Raw genomic sequence first — 21,269 nt, 5'->3', positions numbered from 1 at the left:
CTTTAAATATTTCAGAACTGCAGCTTTGCTAGGACGTCAATATAAGAAGAAAGGCGGAGCCATTTCGCTCGACTGTGTCAAGGGTCATAAGATTAAGTAGAAGTACCAAACCTTAACAATATGTCTAAGCAGAGGTGACGCTACGTTTCCCAAAGCTAATTCGTGGATTTGAGCTTATATTTCGTGCATGTATACTAGTTAATTTCCAGTGAACTTGGCGCTAACAAGTGGTAACCATGACCCGCAGGTTGGAAGGCAAGGTGGCCATCATCACTGGCGCGGCCAGTGGGATCGGGGAGGCCACCGCAAGGATCTTCGCAGCCCACGGCGCCCTCGTCGTCATCGCCGACATCCAGGACGAGCTGGGCGCCGGCGTCGTCGCCTCCATCGGCCCGGACAAGTGCAAGTACAAGCACTGCGACGTGCGCAGCGAGAAGGAAGTAGAGGAGCTCGTGGGCTTCGCCATCAAGGCCTACGGCCGGCTCGACATCATGTTCAGCAACGCCGGGATCTCGGAGAAGATAACCAGCAGAATTCTGGACTTGGACTTCGACGTGCTCGATAATGTCATCGCCGTCAACGTCCGGGGCGTAGCTGCGACGATCAAGCATGCAGGGAGGGCGATGGTGGCCAGCGGGACACGAGGATCGATCATATGCACGGCGAGCGTCGCGGCGACGAGGGGCGGATGGGGGCAGGCAGTGTACACAACGACGAAGAATGCGGTGGTCGGGCTCGTGCGATCGGCGGCAGCGGAGCTTGGAAGGCATGGAATACGAGCGAACTGCGTGTCGCCGGGCGGCGTGGCGACGCCGTTTGCACAGAAGCTTACTGGGATGAGCCAGAGTCAGACAGAAGAGTTTTTCGAGGGCACGCTGGTGTTGAAGGGAGGAGGGCCGTTGAAGGCAAGTGATACTGGGGAGGCTGTTCTCTTCCTGGCGTCCGACGAGTCGGCGTTCGTCACCGGACAAAACCTGTTCGTTGATGGGGGGGTGACTGCTGTTGGTGCGACCCCTCCACTCCCTGCAGCCCAACTGAAATGAAACGATGCACTTCGAGTGTTGCGCGCAAAGTGTAATCAACCGAAGGCATGCCTTCTTAAAATCATTATAATAATGTAGTAATAAAAGCCAAGGCATGCGTTGCTTTGTTTTCAGTTTGCTAGTATTATAATTAGAACACTGGCTTGTGCCCAGGTGGCTTACTTTGCAGGCTATAAAGTTGGATTTTTGATACAATTTTATTTGAAAGAGAAAAATTATAAACTATAGAGTACTGCATGTTCCCAAGGTATGCATTATGCTGATTTTGGCCATTTTGCGTGGTCATTGGCATGCTATGTTGGGTCGTACAGCGACCAAGCTTTGAAGTATATCAATAACTAGAACAATTTGAACCGTATGCATGTTCGGTGGGTGAGCTTCTTGTAAAAAATTTCTTTTGTGTTGAAGCATCGATCTGGACAACAGAATTCGGTGGCAGATGCACTGAGCCGACGAAGTGATTTACTGACTATCATGCGGACAGAGGTTGTCGGGTTCGAGTGTTTGAAAGAGTTGTATGCAGAGGATGAGGATTTCAAGGATGCATGGACGAAGTGTACGAGTCATCAAGCAACGGGAGACTTCAACATTTAGGATGGCTATCTATTTCGGGGAAATTCCTTATATATTTCCAGATCATTATTGCGGGAGAAGCTGATTAGAGACCTTCATGGTGACGGTCTTAGTGGGCATATGGGTCAGGATAAGACCATTGCCAGTCTTACAGAAACGTACCATTGGCCGCAGCTGAGAAGAGATGTTGGAAAATTTATTCAAAGGTGCTATATTTGCCAAACAGCGAAGGGACAGTCGCAAAACACTGGACTCTATATGCCTCTACCTGTGCCGAATGCTATCTGAGAGGATCTGTCGATGGATTTTGTGTTGGGTCTTTCCCAAACACAAAGAGGTGTAGACTCAGTCTTCATGGTGGTGGATAGGTTCTCCAAGATGGCGCATTTCATCCCTTACAAGAAGACATCAGATGTATTCCACATTGCAAGGTTATTCTTTCGAGAGATTGTTCGTTTGAATGGAGTACTGCAATCTATAACATTAGTTCGAGATTCTAAATTTTTGAGTCATTTCTGGCTTACGACGTTTGACACTTCATTAAATTTCAGCAACACCGCGCATCCTCAGACTGATGGACAGACGGAAGTGGTTAACAGGACACTTGGTAATTTGATCCGTTGTATTTGTGGGAGCACCCTGAAGCACTGGGATTATGTCTTGGCCCAAGTAGAGTTTGCTTACAACAATGCTGTCCACAGCGGAACCGGAAGATCACCTTTCTAATCCATTGTTTATTCAAAAGCACCAAAGCATGCATTGGATCTGGCGCGCCTACCGAAAATTTTTGGGAAGAGTGTGGCAGTAGAACATTTGGCAGAGGAAGTTCAAGCTATATAATTGGAGGTGAAGAAGCGCCTAGAGGACACAAATGCTAAGTACAAATCCAAGGCGGATAAACATCGAAGGCACAAAGAATATCGAGAGGGCGACATGGTGATGGTTTTCCCGCACAAAGAAAAATTTTCCGTGGGAACTTACAGCAAATAGAAGCCAAGAAAGTATGACCCATACAGAATTTTGAAAAGAATCAATAACAATGCTTACATAGTGGATCTATTAGATGATATGGAGATTTCAAAGACTTTTAATGTCGCTGATATCTATGAATTCCATAGCCCTCAGGAACAGTTATATCCAGATGAGAACTCGAGGACGAGTTGTATTCAAGTGGAGGGGACTAATAGAGAACCGGAATGAAATCCAGCATGGAGCCTTGATTAAGCGTCTTTATTTTAGAATTCTGTTTTGGTTAGAGTCCTTGTTTAGTTCAAATTGGTTTCCAAATTACATTTGTTTTAGTTCTGAATTCAAACTTAATTAGGAGTCTGTTTTGATTAGGATTTGATTACGAATAGCATCCATTTGTTAGGGATTTAGGGTGAGTCGTGGCCATGTAAAAAGAGATGTAAAGGGGCCGCTGTTCTCCTTCCTTCAATTGTATGTGTTTTTTTTCATGAATGAGAAAAGTTGCAGAAGCTCTGTTTTGAGCCCAAGAACTCCCTCTGTTCCTCTGTGTTGGTTGTTTGAATCAACCGCAGAATAGAGGAGATTGTTTTCCCATGCTTCCCCCTGCATCATAATGTGATGCTGATTCGTGTTTGTCTTGTGTTTTAGACTTATTTAGATAGAAGAGGAGACATTTGTATGAGTGATGGATTGGTTATATCAGCCAAACAACTTGTTTTCTTGTTCGGGATGTCTGTTTCTCAGTATAAAATGAGTAATTTGTTGAGTCAGCCAATTGGCAGTGGTTTCATGCATAAGAGGTGATGCAGGGTTTTTTTGTTGGGACCTAAAAAGACATGCTATAAAGATCCTTATCTCAATAGGTATAGGAAATTAGAAGGAAATTACATGCGTGCTGTCACCTTTTGAAGGAAGTTAGAACGGAATAATTAGATGTGTCTGATGAGGCTAATCCCTCAGTTCATTGGTTAGGAATCTTTGATATGATGATCCACTACCATACCAAGGGTTTAGTCTACATGTTTAGCATGAGAGAGGAACGGGGTTCAGACCCTGTATCTCCTTCATAATGGTTGAAGCCTTACTTTGGTACAATGTATACCCAAGAAAATAGCGTTCTTAAAGGAAAGTGTAGTAGCATATTCAATCATGCAAATTAGTCCTGGATGGGAAATATCCTTGGGATATAAAAGGATAAAAGCTTGGGAAATAAGATGTTATCCTATCGTAGTGGTTGCGTCATAACATCAATGGTTTGCCAACGCTAGGATTACTTTCAAACTTTCACCATCAAGTCCAATGGTGTGCTACTTTCAAACTTTTGCCATTGACAAGGAGTACTTCAGCGTGACTTGCTTGTTATACTATTTTGATCTCTGAAGTCTTCTCTGTGATTCCATTCTACGTTAACTTTTTCCACCACCAAGCTTGAACAATCGATATTTTAGAAGTCCTATCATCCCTTGTCACTCAATTCTTCTCTGTTTGATGGGCTTCAGTTATTTTCTGTCTTCGTGATACAAACGTGGTCTTTGCTTTCATATTATTTCTACCTATGTGGATGTAACCCCAAACCAAACAAAAATAAAAAAAAATCTCATGCATGACAAGTATTCGTCCATAGAAATTTTCAAGTGAAACTTTGAGATGTAATTTAGTCAAGGACCCACTAAAAGGTCGTTCGGTAGATAATTGGAGAGCCATTGTCCTATTAAATTTGCAAACGTACTTCAAATGAGAATCATGAAGTCTTTTGATATATAGAAAATTGGAAGTGATATTTATCTCAGCCCCACATCAAGTTATATATCGAAGTTTCATGATTTGAGAAATTTTCAAACTTCAAAGTTTCATGAAGTCTTTTGATTCTTGTATGTCGCTTGATATGGAGCTGAGATAAAGTCACTACTAACATTGGTAAAAAAGATGTCTTCCAATAATGACTATTGAAAAAGACGTCAAACTAGCCCGAGTGGAGTGAGTGCCTGCCCCCCGCTGTTTAGAGACATTCCGGCCATGCATGGTCTGTGATTGGATGGCCTTTTAGACGAAGCATGTATACAAAGAGACCAATGGAGCTGCGGATTGGGTGGCATCATATGTGGCTAACCACTTTGAGGATACTTTGTGGGTAGGGGAGAGGAAGTTGCCCAGTGCACTCCAAGAGCTACTATTTTTTTAATTTTTTTTGGTTGTATTCGTATTCATCATGTATGATACTTCCGGTTTAGCCAAAAAAATAAAAAATAAAAATCAAACTTGTTGAACATTCCGAGATGATTCGTTGAACGAAGACCAAGTGGGTGGTGGCATCGCTGTCGTTTACTGCATGCACCATTTTATAGTGCCTAAAATTCTACAAGCACAGGCACGTGAAAATATCACACCACCTCTCTCCAACGAGTCTTCTTTCCCGTCCCCATCTTCTTGTACTCATCTTTAGAAAACTCGAACGGGCGCGCCATCGCTGACCGGCCCGTTTGCTGCCTCAGCTAGCCAGTTGTCTGAGTCAATAATTCAATTAATTCATTTTCAAAGTTCGGATCTGTCCCGAGTCACATTATTCTCTTTCCAGAATATTTCAGAATTGTAGCTTTGCTAGGACGTCTATATAAGAAAAAAAGGGGAGCTATTTCGCTCAACTGCGTCAAGGGTCATAAGATTAAGTAGAAGTGCCAAACCTTAATAATAATATGTCTAAGCAGAGGTGACGCTACGTTTCCCAAAGCTAATTCATGGATTTGAGCTTATATTTCATGCATGTATACTAGTTAATTTCCAGTGAACTTGGCGCTAACAAGTGGTAACCATGACATGCAGGTTGGAAGGCAAGGTGGCCATCATCACTGGCGCGGCCAGTGGGATCGGGGAGGCCGCCGCAAGGATCTTCGCAGCCCACGGAGCCCTCGTCGTCATCGCCGACATCCAGGACGAGCTGGGCGCCAGCGTCGTCGCCTCCATCGGCCCGGACAAGTGCAAGTACAAGCACTGCGACGTGCGCAGCGAGAAGGAAGTAGAGAAGCTCGTGGGCTTCGCCATCAAGGCCTACGGCCGGCTCGACATCATGTTCAGCAACGCCGGGATCTCGGAGAAGCTAACCAGCACAATTCTGGACGTGGACTTCGACGTGCTCGATAATGTCATCGCCGTCAACGTCCGCGGCGTAGCTGCGACGATCAAGCATGCAGGGAGGGCGATGGTGGCCAGCGGGACACGAGGATCGATCATATGCACGGCGAGCATCGCGGCGACGAGGGGCGGGCACGGGGCGGCAGTGTACGCAGCGTCGAAGCATGCGGTGGTCGGGCTCGTGCGATCGGCGGCAGCGGAGCTTGGAAGGCATGGAATACGGGCGAACTGCGTGTCGCCAGGCAGCGTGGCGACGCCGATTGTACAGAAGCTTACTGAGATGAGCCAGAGTCAGGCAGAAGAGTTTTCCGAGGGCACGATGGTGTTGAAGGGAGGAGGGCCGTTGAAGGCAAGTGATATTGGGGAGGCTGCACTCTTCCTGGCGTCCGACGAGTCGGCGTTCGTCACCGGACAAAACCTGATCGTTGATGGGGGGGTGACTGCTGTTGGTGCGATCCCTCCAGTCCCTGCAGCCCAAGTGAAATCCAACGGTGCATTTTGAGTGTTGCGCGCAAAGTGTCATCAACCGAAGGCATGCCTTCTTAAAATCATAATAATAATATACTAATAAAAGCCAAGGCATGTGTTGCTTTGGATTATTGGGATAGAGTTTAATTTCGTTGTTTTGAGTTTGCTAGTATTATAATTAGAACACTGGCTTGTGCCCAGGCGGCTTAATTTGCAGGCTATAAAGTTGGATTTTTGATAAAATTTTACTTGAATGAGAAAAATTATAAACTATAGAGTACTGCAGATACGATGGATGGTATTGATCCATCCCAACTTCCAGAGGGAGAGATCCTAACTGGTGAAGTCACGTCATGAAGACGATCAGCATTGGGAAAAAAAATGAATTTTTTTTTCACTACGCCACTCTCTTTTATGCTGTACTCCCTCAACGCGATCATGGGAAGGAGCAAAAATTATATCGGACAGACGCTAGCTGTAGAATATCATACGGGTGAAACTTCTATTTTGCTGTATTTTTTTTAATGCTCGTCTTAAGAAAAAATAAAAATTAAAAAAAGATAGAATTTCTTCTTCAAAATTCATCAATCCTATGATTTTAGAAAAGTGAAAAAAATGCACATGCCACGAAGAGAGATCGGTTTTTTTCTCGTCAAGCCTCTCCATATATCTTTTTTTTTAATCAAGTTGTCTATCCCATTCATGAATTCTTCTTTTTCATCTGAAGTCCCTTTCTCCTCCTCCAAATTCCTCCCTTATTCTAGGATGTTTGCACTTAATAGTTCATGAAAACTAAGGAATGATATGTATATATATAATCTTTAATTTTAAAAACTATGTATCGATTTATCTAGAGATGTGTATTGACTTGTTAAATGATTAATTTACTTGATGTGTGTCATCTGGCTATATAGTATTTACCGATAAAAAGTATATTATGAAAATTATATATTGATTTACTTGGAGGTGTGTATTGGATCACTGCTAGATATGTATCAAATAATTTTGCAGTATGTATCACCGGCTATATAGTGTGTATTGGTGAACATGATATTCTAGAAACTATGTATCAATATACTTGAAGGTGTATACTGGGTTACTAGTGACTAATTTGCTAAGTGTATTTCATTTGGTCATGTATTGTATACCGGTGAATACTATATTCTAGAAACTGTGTATCGATATATCTAAAAACTGTGTATCGATATATTCAAGAAACTGTGTGTTGATATATCTAGATATGTGTATTAGCTTGCTAGATAACTAATTTACTTAGCATGCATTATTTGGCGATCTAGAATGTATTGATAAAAAATATATTTTTTATTTTTTTTAATTATGAGACTGACGACTTCGTCTGCAGAAAGAGTTTATAATTGTGGATTTTTTTTCTTTAACATAGGTACTAAAAAAAATGTTGGAAAATAGAAAGCACCTCTATTTTTTTTTTCCTCTAGCGCTTGCCTCACACGATTTTCCTTTCGTGGGGAGGAACCACCTGCTACTCATCACGCCGAGGAAGAGGATCATGATCGCGATCCAATAAGGCCCATTTAGGGTCTATTCTTACAGATGATCTCACAAGTGCTCTTGGATGAATTGGGACCAAGTCCATAGGTGTCCTTTTATAATATGCCTCACCCATCAGAGGCAATGTCAGAGTCAGTTATAGAGATTAAGATGGATGTTATCTCCACTATGGTTACATAGAATTTAACTTATCTTTATCACCACAAAATATATTCCATCACCGTATCGTAGGCTCTTCTTGAATCAGAGTTGGATACCTATCAAAAAAATATTAGAGTCTAGATCAAATTAAAACAACTTAAATAAATTTCGATATGTGTTAGTACGGGCTATATTCGGATGGGCACAATCGGATAAAGTTTAATACAAAAATATGAACTTGAGAACTAGTTAGCAAAGTTGGTCTAGAAATTTTTTAGTTGATCTTTACCTCCAGAGTTCTGCTGCATGATATCTCTTGTACATTGTCGATGCAAGCAAAGAAGATTATTTCCTAATTTGCATTTTATGATCAAATAATCTTCTGAAGACTGCGACTCAAATATAAATCACAAGAAAACAAATCCATTCTCTCATGCATGACAAGTATCCGTCGATAGAAATTTTCAAATGAAACTTTGAGATGTAATTTAGCAAATGACCTTTGCATGGCTTACTTTATATAATATAAGGTGAATTTTAATGAAATTTTTATATGAATGAGAAGAATGATAAATCATATGATGTATACCTGTAATGTTATCGGAAAAAAAAGAAACAAAAAAAAATCTAAAAAGTCCTTTACGTATTCTAGAGAAGGAATATAACCTTTTCTTTTTTGGTTTTAGGGAATCCAATCCAACTTTACATCATTTCTTGGTGGTGCCTAGCATTGAGATTTTTTTCATTAAATACTAGAGCTTTTCTAGTATAAAATTATTTAATTATATAACTAGTGACACATGTCTTACTAAGATTCTTTTCAACAAGAAGCCACCTTTCATCAATGCGGATACGTGCACTCGCCTTGTTGGACAGCCAATTAGCACTCTTGCAAAGAATGGATAATGGAATTCGGTTGCTAACAAAATGTCTTGCGGCCCTCTAATTTTTTTTTCCATAAAAACGGCATTTCATATAGCTCTAACGTGAGTACATAATTGATTGAAAATATTTTATAGAAGCTTTGTATAGGATTGTTGGAGTTGAAATTTCCAGGCCGAGGTTGGCAACATGAAATGTGCAATTATCTGCTCTATCATTGTCGATAGTCTCGCTTTATTTGGGATCAGATTGCTCGAATTATTCATATCCTTTCTACCTTCTCTAAAGAATGGATGTAGAGAATTGGTTCTTTATCGAGAGATACAATGAAGTGAATTCAGGAGAGTATGATGCTATTATTGCTTCTACATCATGGTTAATATGGAATTGAAGACATGACTTTGTATTGTATCGAAGGATGGACAATCCAAAGTGCTTTGTCACAGGTTGAGCAATTCAAGTGGCTAGACATTCCTTACCGAGCATCAGTAGCACCCATGCTGTCTCATGATCTTTGTGGATGAAACGGCATCCTCCTTGAATTAGAAGTAATATAGATGGGTCTTACACTCTGCATTCTATTTGTGCAAGGACAAGATGGAATTAGATACTAGAAGAGGGCGACAGTTATAACGATTTAGGTCTTTGGATTGCTATTTCTAGGGTAAAAGTTGAAGTCACTGCGAATCCTTTAAATCACTCCATAGAATATAAGTTTGTTCAACTAAGGGTCTATTTCGGTAATGTAACAGGATTGGGCTGAATATTCTGTTGGATTCATGAATTGGACGACCTATTTAAGCATGCGTCGTATCGACCTAACACCTCTCAGCCCAAATCCTATAGGAAGAAAAGAAAAAGACTTCTATGGGTCCTTTTTTTTTCTTCCTATAGACCAACAAGCCCATAGTCTAGGATTTAAGTTGGGACTTGTACAGTCTCTTAAAATATATGGGCTGTGCCGGCAAATAAGTCTAATTCTTAGGGATATCCAAACAAGCCCTAAATATTATTGCAATCCTTCCTCAATTTATGTTTTAGTTAAACACAAAATTTAACAGAAATATATAACATATTTTGCACATGCAATATACAATAATGTACTCTCTCAATCTAAAGTTGGTGGATATATCCAAAATCGCCGAGTAGACAATGGCATTGTGAAAATGTCTACAATCTGGTTTATAGTGGAGATATAACGAATAAATGGTTCTCTATGAGCTACTCGTTCGTGCACGAAATGAAAGTCAATCTTGATGTGCTTGGTCATGAAATATAAGATTTGCAGTAAGATAAGTTGCATCAATATTATCACGATATAGCGACTGGTGGGCATGCAAAGACCTAGATCTCTCAGCAACTATCCATGTAAAAGTTGAAGTTGAGTCTTTTAGATTTAGAATATATACTCATTCAACAAAATATTCTCACAATCCATTACAAGTAAATATATTTACAATCCTCCCTCAATTGGAGTCCTAGTTAAACACAAAACCTAAAAGAAATATATAACATATTTTGCACATGCAAAACGCAATAATATGCAAAGGCATGGGTGCTTCAAGATGCTATTCACTTGCACAGTAGAACAATATTTTGCGTTCATCTTGAACAATAAGAACTCTCATAATAGATATTTGCAACATACTGAGAAACACCTGATTAAGCTAAAAAATATAGTCTCGAAGTTAGATTAACACCTATTATGAAAATTATTAACCAAATGGGACATGTGAGTGAGACTTTGTTTTGTATGTCCAGGAAGCATTGTGAAACGTTCAAGATGAATGCAAAATATTTTACCTGTCTAAATATAGGTAGGGCGAGGAGAGTGGTGGGATCCATATAGAAGCAATGAAGCAAGGGAATTTGCAATTTATATGTTTTGTGGGGAAGAAGTTGATGTCTTTGATTATGGTGATGGGCTAAGTAGTGATTATATAAAGAACATAGATCCTTTGCAGTGCGTCGGCTTTACGATAGAGTGGTGTGCAGTTCTTAATGATTGCAATTAGAAGATGAACAGTTATCAACTAAAATGGTCTACAAACGCATACTTTGTTATACATCGCACATATTGTTTGATGATTGTCCATCTTATGATGGTGGTGGTCGTCCATCTTGTGATGACGACCATCAAAAGTTGTACAAATACTTTGCATGCGGCCCATGCACCGCAGAGGATCCTGGTTCTCATATGAAATCCCACTAAGCCTATTGGGCGTATTGATGGGAAGACGGCAGAATTCCACCTCGCCCGTCAAGAGTCCAATAATATATATGGTACCATATTACCTAGCGGCCTTTGCGGGCAGGAGCCCAAGTTAAAGACAATCTTTATGTTTGTTTGGAATGATATGTGATGAATTGGGGTTCTACTCGAGCCAACTTAAGTTTATCAGTGCAGCTTTTTATTAGTCTAGTTTAGGTCGATCCTTCTCCTAACAGCTTAAGTTTTGCCTGCCGTAAATCCAAGATACTATCTAGCCTTTTATTGATTTTTAAACATAAAATAACGCTAACTTGATTGTCCCATAGATCACTAACCAATAGTGCGAGTCCACAAAAGCAAGGGTGGAGATGCTTGCAGATGACCTAGATATCGAAAGTAAATGTATAAGCTGCACACCAGAACAACTATAAATAAGCACCGACTCCGGAGGAGAGGGAAAAGGCGAATTGGAAATTCTGGAATTGGGAATGGCCGCCCAATTCCCTCTTCCTTCTTCTCCTAGAAGGGGGAACGGAGAGAATAAAATAGGCGGCTATAGGAGAGGAACAGAGAAGACTCAGTAGAAGGTGGTGGTAGAGAGAGATAGAGAGGAGGAAGCGATGCCGATAGAGATGCCGAAGGGGCTGCCGTTCTCGGTGGATACGTGGACGGCGGCATCCCGGCGGAAGCGGCACCATTTCCTCACCCACGCCCATCGTGACCACCTCGCCTGCATCGCCTCCAACTCCTCCTACCCCATCTACGCCACCCGCTTTACCAAGTCCCTCGCCCTTCGCCATTTCCCTCGGGTTTCTATTTCTCCTTTCTTTCCAATTAATTGTTGATAATCTTGCTTTCTTGGAATTTCTTCAACGCTTGACTGATACCAATCCCGTTATGAATTTTGGTTTTTTGTCCCCCACTTTTTTTTTTTCTCCCTTAGCTCGAGGATTCGTTGTTTGTGGAAATTGAGGTCGGGGAGTCGGTGGTTATCGATGACCCGGACGGCACGTTCTCTGTCACCGCACTCGATGCCAATCACTGCCCCGGTATTCTCTCTGTCTCTATGATTTCCTGGTTTCAGAATTTCGTTTTCTTGGAAATTGGGATGTTTGGCTTTCGGGATTTGTTGATGATTTTAGTTTAATTTTAGAACTTGGAGCTTTCCTGCAGTTGCTTTTGCTTGCAATTTCTTAACTATGGCAATCTATTTATTTTATCGAACTTGGAAATAAAAAGTGGGGAATCTAGACCCCCTACTGGGCTAACTAAAGGACGAGGGCTTGTCTCCCTCCACTCCTCCTCCGGATACCGTATGGAAACTTAGCCTTTTCTTTTTTTCAAAGTTTTATACTGTTTTTTCTGACTTTCCCGAAGGAAGAAACTGAAAATTCAGTGATTTTAAAAACAAAGAAAATAAAACATATGAATATAAATAGATTAATGTCATATGTTTTCTAAGGAATCCAAATACTATTTTGTATCCGTATGGAGCCGGTATCGGTCGGTCAGCTTGGGACACTACCCCGTTGGTTCATCTTTCTGGGTGGGATCTGTTCAGTATATCCCTATGGGTTTTCCGATTCTTACCTGAACCAATATATTTCCGCCTTCTTGTATGCACCACTGCTTGATCCCTCTTCTTTAATAAAAAGAGGAAAGAGTTGAGGGATATCAAGTTTAGATTGTCCGGATCTAATACTGCCACTGCCTTGGCTGGTCTAGGGCCCTAGACCTGATGGTGAACTACTTCAGCGATAAAATCCTAATCCAACAGTGCCGTAGATTAATGGTATTAGGATTCTCAAGATAGCTTTCATATTAGGTGGTACATGTTCAGAGATTATAATACGAAAAAAGGAATGCGATAAACAAGGGAGTGCTTCTCCCTAAGGAAAGCATGAGCGATCCTATTTATAGAACTAGGTGACTAAAGGAGTGCAAACCATAAGGCGAAGCACGACTGCTTTAAAGTAAGGGAGTGCGTAAGCACTACCTATTCCTTTAAGTTATGGTCCTAGGATAAGGGAGTGCTTTCCAAGCACGACTAAGGCTTCGCCGTTTGAGAACACAAGGCTTCGCCATTTGAGAATACCTCCTTCGCCTTAGAATCTTATCAAGAAAGCTTGTCTTAACTATAAGAATAAAGTACTAATCCGATTGCACGATAACAAACTGATAAAAAACTTACTTATCGATGAATATCATCCCTATCTATTTGGTTAACAAAAGTGGATTATCTCACATTTAGTTTATGACTTTTATCATATAGTGATGAACATAACACTAAGTGGCACAGAGTAATACCTCTTGTTACACTAAACCTCCGAATCAGGAACTGTTACAACCTTCAAGTGGTTGATTTGATGTATCCCAAACTATAGGTAGTTAAACACTCGAACCTACCCTTGAACTTCCTGGTTGCCTGGATTGTAAAGTTTAGGTGTCCTCAAACTTCCATAAGCGGGTTGTAATAAGTAACATAAACTGATGTCGTATTTAGGTGTTGTATGATTCTGAAATGTTCCTCGAATAATGGACCTAAGAACCCAAAAAGGAAACAGTCCCGGAGGGGTTGAGTAAGATGATTGAATCAAACACACTCTTGTCCGGTAACCATTTCGAGTGGGGTCCAATTACAAGAGGGAGGCTCGGAGATATTAACCGATTAAACGCCCTTAGTACAAGAAGGCTGTCATTGGTTCTAGTCAGTGGAACGATTCTCCATACTGCTGGGATCGCCACTCGAGTGTCCCTTCACAGAAATGGTGAGAGACTAGGGTGGTAAGCAACTGCGACGATCGGCTCCATACGTATAGTAAAAATAGAATGGGGAATCTTTGTTCTTCGATAATTTTATTCTGTCGGGATCAGGCGATGGGATGGTTTCCCTTCCCCCGAACCCCCTCCCCTGAACCCCCTCCCCTTCCTTAGGTTATGGAACCCGAACCTCTGTTTCGGTACCGATGTCCTTAGCGGCCCTCGGTACCTGAAGTTCGGAAACTTGAGGGATATCAGGTGAGGGGATTGGTTTCCCCTCCCCCAAACCTCCTCCCCTTCCATTTAAGGAACATTTCTCCCCCCTGCCCCCCTTGGGGGGGATGTTCATGCTATCTGAAATGTGGTTTCACTAAACCTCAGATTCATAAAAGGAAAGATAGGAAGGAGGGGAGGGGTTATTTAAAGAGGTGTTTTCAAATGGCGAAGCCTTGTGTTCTCAAACGGTGAAGCCTTACACCGGTCGTGCTTGAAAAGCACTCCCTTTACCAGCACCCGACGGAATAAACTGTCCGGACCTACAAGGCAGGGCATACCAAACTGGATTAGACCAGTTCGGCATGCCTGCCTCTTAGACCAATTCAGGCACTTCACCAAATCGAAGAAAAAAGCCTCCATTCTACTATACGGTGGTGGGACTAGAGCTGAACTGCCCTCGCCCTTTTATAACGTTGAGCTGAGAACATTTAGCAAGTGTTAAGCTGGGTCTAATTTTTTCTTTCTTTCTTTCTTTCTTTTTTCTGCCATTTCCATGCCTGCATATGCTGGGTTGTTTTGAAGATGCTGGCTTAGTGTTTATATGCTGACCAATTGACCATAATCACAACCAATAAATGCATCTCAGGCTTTATGAGTAGTTCTTGTCAAAACTGTTCCATGAAATATTGATCTATAATAGCTGTTCATCGGTGAAAACTTTTCTCTTTGCTCTCTTCAATGTAGATGTTGTATGTGTTGGTGCTGAAATTCTTTTCTTTTCTTTTCTTTTTGATGAAAAGGAAGGCATACGGCCACCTGGCTTTTATTGACAGTCAGAGGAAAAAATATATTGCAGAAGTAGTTTGAGGCTAGACGGCAATTTACAGTGGTTCCTGCTGAATTAGTCCTGAGGATACAACAAGTTGTTGACCCTTAGCTGTGCGCTTACTTCTCAGGTCTTGTTGAACACAGGCTCTAGAAAAAACTTTTGTCACTCTTTTCATGCTCAGGCTCTTCAAAATCCTTTTCTCACTTTTTTCATGTTCTGCAGCACGTGTCAAGAGTCATTTTCAAAACAATATGCAGGTTGGTTCAGATTAGCTGGGCTCTTCCATAATTATTCAATCAGTGGCTCAAGAAGCCCTGGTGCATGATCCGTGAACCACCAACTTCAATATCCATGCTAAGATTAAGCAAAGATGGGAGAGCTCAATAATAGGACATAATATCATGGGTGAAAATCATTAAGCATTCGCAAAAAAACAGGGGGAGTTCTGGGTTGATTTTGCAATTTCCAACAATTAATCCAGAATGAATTTAATGAAGAATCCTCGGCAAGCTTTTACTTGAAGAAGCCTTAGTATGCTTCTATGTTGAGGAATCCTTTAGCTTGGTTTGATGAAGCCTTGAGAAGCTTGGCTTTGCTGAAGCCTTGAGAAGCTTGACTTTGATGAAGCCTTGATAGGCCTGGCTTCAATGAATCCTTGAGAAGCTTGGCTTTTATGAGACCTTGATAACCTTGGCCTTGGTGAAGCCTTGAGAATCTTGGCTTTTATGAAGCCTTGATAAGCTTGTGTCTGAAGAAGATTTGTGAATGGAGGGCAATCCAAGCTTCCTCTTCCTCCTTTTTTAATCTTCTTCTTGTCTTCATTCTGCTTTTCTCTCTGTCTTGTCCTCACTCTTTTCTTCCTCTCCCCCTCTCTTGTAAGCTCTTGGCCACTGGTATTTATAAAGCGGGAGATTACGGATGCATAGGAAAAACCCCAAGTGGGTAGCTGGACCAAGGGATGGGTGTGGGTGGGGGTCTTTTTCCTCATTCTCTCCATTTGGCACATAATGAGCTACTTAAGAGAATCAATTGGATGATGGTGAAAGTTTTGAACCTAACTCATGCAATTCAAGATATGCAATGTTTTGGAAATATGCAAAGTAAACAAAAATATAAACAAATCCTTGTTATATTGAAACACATTTTAGAATCTGTCAGTATATATGTTGGATGGTTTGTTGTTGCGGTTGATGTTTTTGTTCCCTTGTGGGTTGTGGAAGTCAGTCATCATGGGTTGTTATAAATTTTGCTACTTTGTGGTCGTTGAAATTTCCAAGTGTTTGGTTGGATGAGAAGTTATGTATATATTGACTGGCTTATTTTTGTAAATGAATTTTCTGATGCACTTTTTATTTCATGCGCTGTCCCTAGTGTACCAAAATGTCCATTGCTCCAACCTCCATAAAACCTAATATGGAGACATTTCTCTCCTACACACACACACACACTGATTTGGCTACACTAAAATGGATCTCTACTTGGATTTGGTCAGGTTTAGATTGGACGATGGGGTTGCACATCAATGATTTGAGCTGTTGGATGTAATCTACTATTTCTAAAATGCTTACACACCAGAAATCGTATGATTTGGAGACTCCTAGCCTATGCATCAAGTGATCAAAACATTGGATAGTTTAAATAACATGAAATAATGCAGTTTTTTGACTGCTTGATGCATAAGATAGAGCTCTTCAAATCGTATAATTTTGGTGTGAAAGCAGCTTAAAGATAGTTGATCACGTCTAGCAGCTTGAGTCATTGATATATGATCCCCATCATCCAATATAAACTTGACCGGGACTGAGTAGAGATTCACTTGAGTGTGGCCAAGTTAGTGCTACATCTATATGCATATGCATACATACATTATATAGAAAAAATGTATGAAACTTCATTAGAAATATCTAGGACAATTTAGACTGCAATAGTTTTAGCATTTGAAATGCTGAGAATTAAAATGCTATCACTTATGTAGTTGCATTGACACGTCCTTTAGGAAGACACTCCAAAAATTTGTTCCATGTTCTGGAATTTGGCCAAAGTAAGCAATACACTCCATATCTGGGGTGATATTATGTGTTTTGCCATGTAGCCTGTTTCCAAATGTGAGATTCGATGCCCCCTGAAACTGAAGTACTCTTTATGAAGCAAAAGCAATGACTCTCTTGCAAGTTTTTTTTTTAGTTGTTGGATGGAGAATTCTTTCAGTTGTAAGTTAACCATATCAGAATGTATATTTAAGATTTATATCAACATAGTGCTGCCCATCAAGGTAGATGAAAATCAAATTAACCAAAATCAGGACACTTGTACAATGACTTGGTAGGAGTGTCTGATTTTCAGGCTTCAATGAGGAAAGTGTTGCTGAGATTCTATGTTGGAGCATTATTTCTACCAAGAACAGAATGCATTATGCTCAGAAAAATGAAATGCATTATATGATCCCCTCTTGACAACTTCTGTTTTGTTTATTTTTCCTTTTAATTGAGTTGTTAATTTTGCACGTGATTCAATCAAAGAATTTCTATTGTGAAAGTTGCCAGGCTTTGTGAAGTTTGTTTATATTTATTCTAATGTCTGCCTTTTGTATTCCATGCCCGATACAACATGATTTATCAAGGACTTAAATTACATCTGAATATCTGTTGCTTGTTTGGCTTTGTTTATTTTACAGGAGCTGTCATGTTCTTGTTTGAAGGTGAATTTGGTAATATATTGCATACTGGGGATTGCAGGCTCACCACTGATTGTCTACAGTATTTGCCCATCAAGTATATCTCTAAGAAAGGAAGCGAAACTTTGTGTCATCTTGATTACCTATTTCTTGACTGCATTTTTTGTAGATGCTCTCTTAAGATTCCAAGCAAGAAATCAGCCATCCAGCAGGTCTTTGTATTCATATATTATTATTTTTCTTCAATATTTTGATGTGTTCCTGCAGCATCACCAATCACTATCCTCACTTTAATTTAATCATTGCAGGTGATAAATTGCATATGGAAGCATCCATATGCACCATTTGTGTATCTTGCATGTGATCTTCTTGGCCAGGAAGAGATACTTGTTGAAATATCTAGAACATTTGGATCAAAAATATTTGTAAACAATTCAGATTGTTTTCACTCTCTTTTTCATGTTGCACCAGAAGTCCTTTCACAAGATGCTTCTTCTCGCTTTCAGGTATGTACTCCATTATTAGTTTCTTTGGTGCAGTCTTAGCATGCATTTGAAATGAAAAGGCTTACACATTCAGTTTTCCTTCTAATCAATGTATAACAAGAATTTTCTACATAAATCAGTCGACTTGATAGAAGTTCACTTATCTGCTGATTATAAATTGCCTAAACATACAAATTGTTCCACTTTAGGCTGATAAATAACTTACCATGGTGAAGAGAGATGCAACCATGCCACGCTAAAAGATATGTCAACACATGATTGGAAACTTTTCTTAAAATTTTAGTATTTTCTGATTCCAAATTGTTAGGATTTGTACATTAGGATGAATTTACAATAGACAATAACTTTTGAATTCTCTATACCCCGTATTTGCAGAATATAACAGGTTTTATGTCCTAAATCATCTATAGCTTAAATTCTTAAGAGCATATCTGATACCCTGTACTAATGGTCAGTTACACAACCAGGGACTGGCCGATGGGATCTCCCATTCTTCCTTCAAAAGGAAGGTGTATGGAGGTTGGGGGGTATATTGCTACATATTTGCTTGTACCTTTTGCTATTACTTGGACTAATGTGAGGATCATGATAAGTTCTTCCCCTTTCTTTTCTTTCATGACTGATGAAAAATGAGTGTGATTTGACCTTATCCTCCCATAGCTGGTACTTGCTTAATGCCTTCCATGGCCTGAATTTTAGCACATTAATCTAGGACTTGATCTCTTTCTAGCCTTGCGGCAAATATTCTATGTTTATGCTTATGGATAGCTGGAATTTCATCTCCTCGTCATGGAATATGGTTAACCGCATCTGTATTCTGTTGAATGTTTCGCAGGTCGTTGCATTCCCCGGGCTATATGAAAGAGCAAGTGAAAAACTTGCAGAGGCACGGGCTGCTCTTCAGCCTGAGCCTCTTTTTATCCGCCCCTCTGCTCAGTGGTATGCAGGAAATGATCGGCTGGATATGACTCAAAAGCAAAAGCCAAGCCTTGTAGAAGCAGAGAGGGACGAGTTTGGAATTTGGCATGTGTGTTACTCCATGCACTCGTCCCGGGAAGAATTGGAATGGGCCTTGCAACTTCTTCAGCCCAAGTGGGTTATATCTACGACCCCACCTTGCCGAGCCATGGAGCTGGACTATGTCAAGAACCATTGTTTTAAAACTCATTTAACCCCTGATGATCCACTGTGGAAACTGTTCAAAATCCCTACTTTGCCAGCTTTCACAGCTAAAGAGGCCTTGAAGAATAGTATTGTCTCCACTTCTGCTGTCGGAGTTTCATCTACTGCACAAGACTGCAAGCAATTGGAGCTCAAAGGCTTGCGAACAGATCATTTGGAACTGAAATTGAACTTATCTCCACCATCTGGAGCACAGCCTATTACATTGTTTGGAAGAGCAAGACTTGGAATCCAAGATTCTGATATATTTAATGAGAAGAAATCTGCATGTACCATGGCCAATGATGTAGAAATGTTATCCAAGCAACAAATTATTGTTGTAGAGCAAGCATCATCTTTGCAGGAGAACATTGCAGTTGCCATGCAGGGGTCATCCCCACGAGAGGACACAGTTGCTGAGGACGTATCATCCATAATTAAGGACAACATTGCTGAACCAGGTATTAAGAATTCAGGAGATGCTGATGTTAAAATGGATGTGTCATGGATTGGATCTTCCAGGAGTTTGAGCAATGCCGAGCCTAGTATTGAGAAATTGGAAGAAGCTGATGTTAAAAAGGATATGTCAATCATTGGTTCATCAAAGAGTTTAAATGCAAGCTTGAGGAAGTTGTACAGATCAATGAATGTCGCAGTTCCTCGGCCGCTTCCATCATTGATTGAACAAATGGAAACATCTAAACGAGTGAAGATCTGCTCCAATTCCAGTAATGAGAGAGTGAATTATTGCTAGAATTTACCTGACTTCTTGCCTTTGTGAAAAGGGAAAAATGATTAGGAAGAAGTGATCTCTAGAAAGGTATTCTAGATTATGTTAGAGTTCATGGTCCTATTCTTGTAATTCCTTTTCTAAAATCCAATTCTTTACAGAGCAGAAGATTTATTTGAATTTCAACCAAATTTGAGTTTTTTTTACTCTTTTGAGAATTATCAGATACAAAAATAATACATAACAAATGTTTACTTGCCACTAAAATTTTGGCAATCATGTTATCAGACTATTACTAGTTCATTTTTTTTTGGTCAAAAGTACTAGTTCTTCATCAAAGAACTTTAAAATAGAATAACAATGAATCGACCGGATATTAGGACTGAAAAAAATCGCGACCTTAATGGATTTTAGATGAGGGTAAGAGCCCCTAGCCCATGTTCACGGACGTGGAGATTCATAGAATGAGGTGATGTGGGAGATCCAATTTAAATTAACAAATGTCTATTTGTTCTGCAGAGACTTCTTGGCTTGATATCTGGGTTAGATGGTCGAGTGAGGATGAATCATTCTCAAAAAGAAATGATTCAGAAGTTAGATTTGTTCATTCTTTTAAAAAAAGGATTTCTGATCCTTCAAATTGAGACATGAGTTGGATGGACATGAGGAAGCACGGATGCTTGTTATGTAACATCTGACTATTTCCTCATTATTCATAAAATTTGATAAATACACTTTCGTTTTTGGTTTGATGTGCTTCCATTTCCTCTCTACCTTGAAAAGAGAAATGAGTAAAGCGAACAAGAGCTATCATTCTTCCCACCAGTTTGTACATGAATATTTAATTGTACCTTTGTATTGTTTATTATTTTTGAAATAAATTCAAATAATTGGTGTCAGGTTTGTGTAACGGCTCAGGACTTCATCCAAAATGACTAGTTGAAAGATATTATTTGGATTCCTTGATTTTGTATAAGTACCTAAGATAATAACTGATGTGGGACCAAATACACGTCCGCACAGGTCCTCACAAACTCTCTCCGTTCAAGCTCTGACATTTTCGTCAGGCTAAGAGTTCATATCTATTAAAATTTAATCACAAGCATCACGATCGGTTTGTGGTCATCCTCCATGAACTCATGTTGCAGTTTGACTCAAAAATGGTTAAGGTATGCAACAGTGACTAGTGAGGAAATATGGTAATAGCGGTTCGACTTAATTTTTTCTTTGAATTTGAAAGTAAGAGATCCGATCTAACTAAGATTATTAGTTGTTCTCCTTACTTCGATAAAATTAATTATAAATAATTATTAGTCACAATGCTTTTTTTTTTTCTTTTTAGTTTATAAATATAGCTTGGAGTGTCTTTGGATGCCGAAAAAGTATTTTGCAGCACCTCTAAGTAATCCACTTGGGCAGGCATCATGCCCCTTCTTTGCGAATTGC

The 21,269-nt window shown here is 40.2% G+C and overlaps 3 protein-coding genes across 4 annotated transcripts; all 3 read left to right on the top strand.

Annotated features, from left to right (window-relative positions):
* The first annotated feature begins 8 nt into the window (after positions 1 to 8).
* LOC103722196 (short-chain dehydrogenase reductase 3b-like) lies at positions 9 to 6,417 on the top strand. 2 transcript variants are annotated; one of them, XR_003388549.2, is made up of 3 exons: positions 9 to 134; positions 248 to 1,135; positions 6,294 to 6,417. XR_003388549.2 is itself a non-coding variant. In XM_008812671.4 (2 exons), the coding sequence occupies exons 1-2, from the start codon at positions 121 to 123 to the stop codon at positions 1,041 to 1,043; spliced, it is 810 nt and encodes a 269-aa protein (XP_008810893.2). In that variant the 5' UTR covers positions 9 to 120; the 3' UTR covers positions 1,044 to 1,265. The 2 variants fall into 2 exon arrangements, 1 of the variants encoding a protein (XP_008810893.2); XM_008812671.4 differs by lacking the exon at positions 6,294 to 6,417 and having other exon boundaries at positions 248 to 1,265.
* On the top strand, positions 5,232 to 6,422 carry LOC103722197 (short-chain dehydrogenase reductase 3a-like). Its single transcript, XM_008812672.3, has 2 exons — positions 5,232 to 5,292; positions 5,406 to 6,422. The coding sequence occupies exons 1-2, from the start codon at positions 5,279 to 5,281 to the stop codon at positions 6,214 to 6,216; spliced, it is 825 nt and encodes a 274-aa protein (XP_008810894.2). The 5' UTR covers positions 5,232 to 5,278; the 3' UTR covers positions 6,217 to 6,422.
* A 4,999-nt stretch (positions 6,423 to 11,421) lies between these two features.
* LOC103722198 (protein artemis) lies at positions 11,422 to 20,029 on the top strand. The gene is made up of 5 exons (XM_008812673.4): positions 11,422 to 11,756; positions 11,891 to 11,996; positions 17,427 to 17,638; positions 17,735 to 17,932; positions 18,768 to 20,029. The coding sequence occupies exons 1-5, from the start codon at positions 11,568 to 11,570 to the stop codon at positions 19,845 to 19,847; spliced, it is 1,785 nt and encodes a 594-aa protein (XP_008810895.2). The 5' UTR covers positions 11,422 to 11,567; the 3' UTR covers positions 19,848 to 20,029.
* The last annotated feature ends 1,240 nt before the right edge of the window (positions 20,030 to 21,269 follow it).

The sequence above is a fragment of the Phoenix dactylifera genome, unplaced genomic scaffold (genome assembly GCF_009389715.1).
Source record: "Phoenix dactylifera cultivar Barhee BC4 unplaced genomic scaffold, palm_55x_up_171113_PBpolish2nd_filt_p 000913F, whole genome shotgun sequence".
Classification (NCBI taxonomy): Eukaryota; Viridiplantae; Streptophyta; class Magnoliopsida; order Arecales; family Arecaceae; genus Phoenix; species Phoenix dactylifera.
The sequence above is the reverse complement of the archived record's forward strand: the minus strand, read 5'-3'. Positions and strand labels throughout refer to the sequence as shown.

Excerpts from the sequence above, each read along its gene's own strand:
- LOC103722198 (XM_008812673.4), top strand. The coding sequence starts at position 11,568 with ATGCCGATAGAGATGCCGAAGGGGCTGCCGTTCTCGGTGGATACGTGG. Across the intron at positions 11,757-11,890 it reads CCCTTCGCCATTTCCCTCGG|CTCGAGGATTCGTTGTTTGT; the intron begins GTTTCTATTTCT and ends TTTCTCCCTTAG. Across the intron at positions 11,997-17,426 it reads CGATGCCAATCACTGCCCCG|GAGCTGTCATGTTCTTGTTT; the intron begins GTATTCTCTCTG and ends TTTATTTTACAG.